The sequence below is a fragment of the Bison bison genome, unplaced genomic scaffold (assembly GCF_000754665.1).
Source record: "Bison bison bison isolate TAMUID 2011002044 unplaced genomic scaffold, Bison_UMD1.0 scf7180017864290, whole genome shotgun sequence".
NCBI classification, from domain to species: domain Eukaryota; kingdom Metazoa; phylum Chordata; class Mammalia; order Artiodactyla; family Bovidae; genus Bison; species Bison bison.
The window spans coordinates 763,652-770,370 of NW_011494862.1; the positions used below are offsets into that span (position 1 = coordinate 763,652).

Below are 6,719 nucleotides of genomic sequence, written 5' to 3' on the forward strand. Positions count from 1 at the left end.
CCAACTCAGAGGTTGAACCCATGTCTCCTCTGCACTGGCAGGTGAATTCTTTACCACTGGGTCACTTGGGAAGCTCACCTGACTATACGATCCATATATAAGTCAAGAATTGGTATTATTTTAATTGTATTGCTTTGAACTAGAATATATTAGGGAAATGTCAATTAAGATATAATTTACTATCAATTATGTTTTCAATTTGTGGTAGAATTTAAAGTGCAAGGAATTTATCTTTCTTTCCATCTCAGGAATGTCCCATTACCACTTATGATCTTTATTTTAAAAATTCAATCACTGAGCTATATTAGCATAGCTTCCAAAGTGGTGTAAGTCCTGTCTCTAATTGGATCCTTCTCTCCTTATTAGAAAATTGTCATTTACTTCAATTGCATACCCACTTACTGTCAAGCGAAATATTTAATAAATGTTTTCTATTTTAATGGAAAGATTGTAATATAGCTGGGAATTCAAAAATGCCTTTTCAATAAGAACAACTACTTTTAGATGGAGCAAAAACTACGTATTTTAAACAACAAGGAAGTCTTCTCAGATATCTTATTGCTTTCATCATTGTTGTATACTTATTGATTGTTTTTTTATCTTTTAAGGAGCAGCCTGTACTGTTCTGATGTTCCATCTATTCATCCTGTATCTGAACCCAAAGATTGCCACTTGCAGAGAGATGGTTTTTATGAATGCATATTTCAGCCAATCTTTCTATTATCTGGTTATACAATGTGGATTAGAATTAATCACACGTTGGGCTCACTGGACTCTCCACCAGCTTGTGTCATTCCTGATTCTGTGGGTACGTCAAAAACTATATGTATGTCTTCATTTTTATTAGCAGATTTGGATTCAGACTGATTCAGGGTAACAGTTAAATTTTGCTATTTTCTGATCACACTAGATTAAAAAATTATTTTCCTATTTGCAGTGGGATTGAAAAGGCAATCAGCCTTAGACAATTTTACAATTTTTATTTTACTTATAGCACAATTTTTAATAATAGGAATATGTTTAGAACATAATTTGCTGAGTTATATTGGTTACTGGGTTTGAAATTTGGTACTAATATTATTCTAAATAATACACTATTTTATGTTTTTTCTCAATATACATATGGCAACATCTGATGTTTTTAATTTAAAAGTTTAATTTGGATGTTCTGATGGTTTTTGAAATCTGAGTAGTCATAACTCAAAGCTTAAATTTGTAAGGCTGGGTAGGAAGCAGAAGGATTCAAAATAACTCAAGTGAAATAAAGAGAAAATAATCAAGACGATGACATCCACCATAGTATTTTAAAAAGATATTTTTATTTCAAAGGACAAAGAGAACCCTTGGAAATTTTGGTATATTGCTCCAAGTATCACTGTGAAATCTTTGAAAAATGGCCCATTTATGATTCTCTGGCAAAGACAGAAGAGTATCTTTTGATGCTGTATACTATTTTGTTGGGAAATTATACCAAAAATTAATATTGGTCCATTGTACTTTCAGATAATTAATACATATCTGACTTCAAATCTAAATTTTATTAGATACAGGATGAAATTGTCATAATCAAAAAAGTTTTCTTTCAATATGAAGTCCCAATTAATTGATCTGCCCTCTTCAGGCCCCTCACTAGTTTGGTTCCATTTTAAGTGATTTTATCGTAAGGAGTACTTATCTGATACTAAATATCCTAGGGTAGCAAAGAACTCTTCTACACCCCTCCCCACAAACATGCACAGATACACCCTCGCATCTATTATGTGACAATTGCAACATGGATTCAGTTTGATATCTGAGGAGAACATAGGCAAAACACTCTCCGACATACATCACAGCAGGATCCTCTATGACCCACCTCCCAGAATATTGGAAATAAAAGCAAAAATAAACAAATGGGACCTAATTAACCTTAAAAGCTTCTGCACATCAAAGGAAACTATTAGCAAGGTGAAAAGACAGCCTTCAGAATGGGAGAAAATAATAGCAAATGAAGCAACCGACAAACAACTAATCTCAAAAATATACAAGCAACTCCTACAGCTCAACTCCGGAAAAATAAACGACCCAATCAAAAAATGGGCCAAAGAACTAAATAGACATTTCTCCAAAAAAGACATACAGATGGCTAACAAACACATGAAAAGATGCTCAACATCACTCATTATCAGAGAAATGCAAATCAAAACCACTATGAGGTACCATTTCACACCAGTCAGAATGGCTGCAATCCAAAAGTCTACAGATATCTGAACAGTTTTTGATGTTACTTTTTTCAGTACTAATATAAGGCATTTAAGTTGGACTTAATATTGCCTACTATATACTAGAAGACACTGTGAAAATTCAACTTTGGGAATGACAGCTCCTCATTTTACTAGCTTTGTTAACTTGGGCTAGTTGCTTAAATGCTCCGAGACTATTTAATCATGTATAAAATGTAGAAAATTCCTTCTTCCCTAAGGTCGGTATTCTGGGGATCACGTGAACTATTGTACTTCAAATCATTCCTTGTACAAACTAGGCATTCATGGAATATATAGATGTGATGTGCACATGATTCAGTCAAGTGCAATCACAGATTTAATGCCTAAGGGTCTTTTGGAAGCTCATACTTCTTTTCTTGAGGAGGAATTATTAATACCTTTTCAAAAGGGGAAAAATATGTCATCATACTGGTTGGTGAAGAATGTCTTCTTGACATATGAAGAACTGAATAAGCATGAGATACTGAGTAATAATAAGAAAAGTTTAGGAGTTTTGGTTATCCACAGTCTGAAGAAGTATTGTGGATGAAATCTGGAGCTTCAAATGTTCACACTATAGTGATTATGCTTTGAGATATTAGTTCCCAAATACATTGAGTTTGAGTAATGTCTTTTACTATTTTTTAAAAAATCTCTTGCCATCTGGTTCTCTTTGCCTTCGTTTCTACCTTTAAAAAACTTATTTTCCTCAGACTGTAGAGAACCAAAGCTTTACTCTGCAAGACTACCTCTGACCTTAACCTAAAAATACCTTTTAACAAACAGCAGAAAAGTTTGAAACCACATGTGTGGAAATGGATGCACTGTATAGTTTTTTGCTTTTAATTAAAGTTCTATATAGAACAGAGTTTGCTATTAAATTTCTTATGTGTTCAGTATGGTATCTTTTGCATGCGGAGACAATAGCTCCATTTCTAATCAGGTCTTACTATTAATTTGGAGAGTGACATGGACAATGAATTGACCTTTTTTCAATCAATAGCTCTATTTGCAAAATAGACATAATCTTTTTCTTATGTATCACATACAGTTGTAAGGAATAAAATGAGACAATGAATGAGAAAATTTTAAGAAAGAGATGTTGCTTTATAAATAGAAGGTATGGAAGATTATTGTTGCTAAGTTGTATCTGACTCTTTATAACCATATGGACTACAACCTGTCAGGCTTCTCTGTCCATGGCATTTCCCAGGAAAGATACTGAAGTGGGTTGCCATTTCCTTCTCCAGAGTATCTTCCTGACCCAGGGATTGAACTTCCATCTCCGGCTTGGCAGCTGGATTCTTTACCACTGAGCCTCCTGGGAAGCACAATGGAAGATTATAAAATCATAATAACATTTAAAAACATTGTTACTGTTTAAATTACTGTTACATAATACTTTAAATTTTTTTCTAGTGAAACCACTGCCTCCATCCAGTGTGAAAGCAGAGATTACTGTAAAAATTGGATTATTGAAAATATCTTGGGAAAAGCCGGTCTTTCCAGAGAATAATCTTCAGTTCCAGATTCGCTATGGTTTAAGTGGAAAACAAGTACAATGGAAGGTATTTTTTACCTGGAAATTTCTTCAGCTTGCCTCACTAAATATTATTTCTTATAACTGTTTAAGAATTTTATTGCATAAGATTTATTTTACTGGCATAAAAATACATCCTCCTGTATTCTGTAGTTCTTTTTGTTAAATTTTTGTTGTTGTTGAATCGCTCAGTCATGTCCGACTCTTTGCAATCCCACTGACTGCAGCACAACAGGCTTCCCTGTCTTCCACTATCTCCCGGAGTTTGCCTAAGTTCTATCCATTGAGCTGCTAACCCTTTCAAGGAATGAAATGTCCTGTGACTGAGCATTTCCCAAGGTGTGTTTTATAGAACATTGATCCCATAAAATGTTTCTTGAACAAAGATCACATTAAATAAAGTCTAGGAAACCTTGCATCACTAGTGTAGCATCATGATACTTTGCATGTTAAAGGTTTGGAGAAGTCCTGAATTTAAGAAACACTTGTGACTTCATTTCATCCTGTTTCTCAAACTCATTTTACCAAGGAATCTCTTTTCTTCTAACACACATATTCAATGGGACAGAGTTTGGAAGCTGCTTTTATCAAACAACCGGAATGACACCCACAGTGGCAAGTGAATATATGATACCCCTTGTGTTTTGGCTTTCTGACATCAGCCTGCAAAACCTAGAAATAGCAGGAGCTCCCATTATGTCTAGATCACAGTGATTTCAGCTGAATGTGACAGTTTACCTACTTATTGAAGAGACTGAATATCAGACAGGCCCTGTAGAGTAGGCCATATCTAACCACTAGGTTAAAATTATTAAAAGTCTGTGGACAGAGGTTAGCACTAGGGTAAGAGGGTGATTGGGAAATGAGGTTGCAAGAGAACTCTTGTCCTACCTAGTCTTGTCATGAGATGGAAACAACAAGATGCTAAGGCAATCCTTAACTTGAAGGAACTCACATTGCAAGCCTAGTAAATTTCTAAAGTCAGAAAACACAAAGTCAGTTCTCTCTTAGTTTTGGAATAGTGTTAGAGTTTAAAATAAAATGCACCTCAGAGTTTTTAGCTACATATGTGTTAGTAATAATTTAGCTACATATGTGTCTAATGATTTGACTTATTTTACAGATGTTTGAGGTATATGATGCAAAATTAAAATCTGCCAGTCTCCCAGTGCCAGACCTCTGTGCAGTCTATACTGTCCAGGTGCGCTGTAAGAGGCTAGATGGACTGGGATATTGGAGTAATTGGAGTACTCCAGCCCACACAGTTGTCATGGATGTGAAAGGTCTGTAGAGATTTTGTGAATGTGTCTTAAAAATGCCTAAGTATGTGCTTCAAATATGACTGAAAGATAATCCTTCTAAGATCATATGTACAACTTGGGCTCCTTGTCATTTTGCAGTTCCTATCAGAGGACCTGAATTTTGGAGACTAATTAGTGAAGACACCACTAAAAAAGAGAGAAATGTCACTTTGCTTTGGAAGGTATTCCTGATTTTTATGTTATTTAAAATTTTACTTCTGTATCCTGAAAGATTTGCTTCATTGTAAAAAGATTTACTCAATAATACCATCTTTTGTAAACTCTGCAATCCCAAATTTATTTCTGTTTGAAGATGTTGATTACAGAGAGCCGAGATGTAGAGTGGAGGAAGCACTGGTCTGGAGTTTGGAGGCTTTAATTCTGTTTTTGGCTTGACATGGTGTAGTTAATCAGTGCTATGTTGACAGTCACTTAGACCTTTCACCCGCAGTTCCCTCATCTCTATCAACATAAGATTGGACTGGATACTATCTAGTGTTCCTTCAAGTCCAAAAAATCCCATTAGTGTTTAATCCTAACCAGAGTAAACATGGCCTTCCCTACATACCTCAAGGACATTGAGATTGTTCTTTCTGTATGATGGCAAGTATACAACAGATATTTCTAAAAACAATGAGTATAGAACTTAGCAATTTTGAAAGCATTCTTTCTCCCAAATGAATTGATTTCTGTCCCAAGTGAATGTATTTTTTTTGTTAGAATCTTCAGGGGATACAAACATTCAGTCCTTACAAACATCATTTGTCATTAGGGAAATCCATACTAGAACAACAATAAGACACAATACATACTTTTTAGGGTGGTTAAAATCCAAAAAACTCACAATAAATTGCTGACTAGAATGTGAAGCAACAGGAACTTTTATCCTTTGCCGGCGGTAATGCAAAATTGCACAACCACTTTGGAATATAGTTTGATAGATTCTTATAAAAAAACTTTGGTACTTTCATATAATGGAATAATGTGTGTGTGCTAAGTCTCTACAGTCCTGTCTGACTCTTTGTAACGCTATGGACTGTAGCCCACCAGGCGCCTCTGTTCATGGGATTCTCTGGAAAACAATGAGTTGAGTGGGTTGCCATGTTCTCCTCCAGGGGATCTTCCTGACCCAGGGATCAAACCTGCATTTCTTAGCATTGGCAGGCAGGTTCTTTACCATTAGTGCTGCCTGGGAATAATATTCAGTGATAAAAAGAATATAAAGCCACAAAAGATATGGATGAGTCTTAAATGAATGTTGCTAAGTGCTAGAAGCCTGTGTAAAGGGCTACATTATAATTCCACTTAGATGACATTCAAGAAAAGATAGATGTAACTATCAGATCAGATCAGTCACTCAGTCGTGTCCGACTCTTTGCGACCCCATGAATTGCAGCACGCCAGGCTTCCCTGTCCATCACCAACTCCTGGAGTTCACTGAGACTCACGTCCATCGAGTCAGTGATGCCATCCAGCCATCTCATCCTCTGTCGTCCCCTTCTCCTCTTGCTCCCAATCCCTCCCAGCATCAGAGTTTTTTCCAAAGAGTCAACTCTTTGCATGAGGTGGCCAAAGTACTGGAGTTTCAGCTTTAGCATCATTCCTTCCAAAGAAATCCCAGTACTTTGGCCACCT

At 35.8% G+C, this 6,719-nt stretch overlaps 1 protein-coding gene across 5 annotated transcripts in view; it reads left to right on the forward strand.

Moving 5' to 3' along the window:
• LEPR (leptin receptor) overlaps window positions 1-6,719 on the forward strand; it is a 93,806-nt gene that overhangs the window by 65,647 nt on the left and 21,440 nt on the right. For all 5 annotated transcript variants that reach the window (XM_010850266.1, XM_010850268.1, XM_010850265.1 and 2 more), the window contains 4 exons: window positions 609-808; window positions 3,663-3,811; window positions 4,907-5,066; window positions 5,184-5,266. In XM_010850266.1, coding sequence (XP_010848568.1) covers window positions 609-808; window positions 3,663-3,811; window positions 4,907-5,066; window positions 5,184-5,266 — 592 coding nt within the window. The remainder of the gene's footprint in view (window positions 1-608; window positions 809-3,662; window positions 3,812-4,906; window positions 5,067-5,183; window positions 5,267-6,719) is intronic.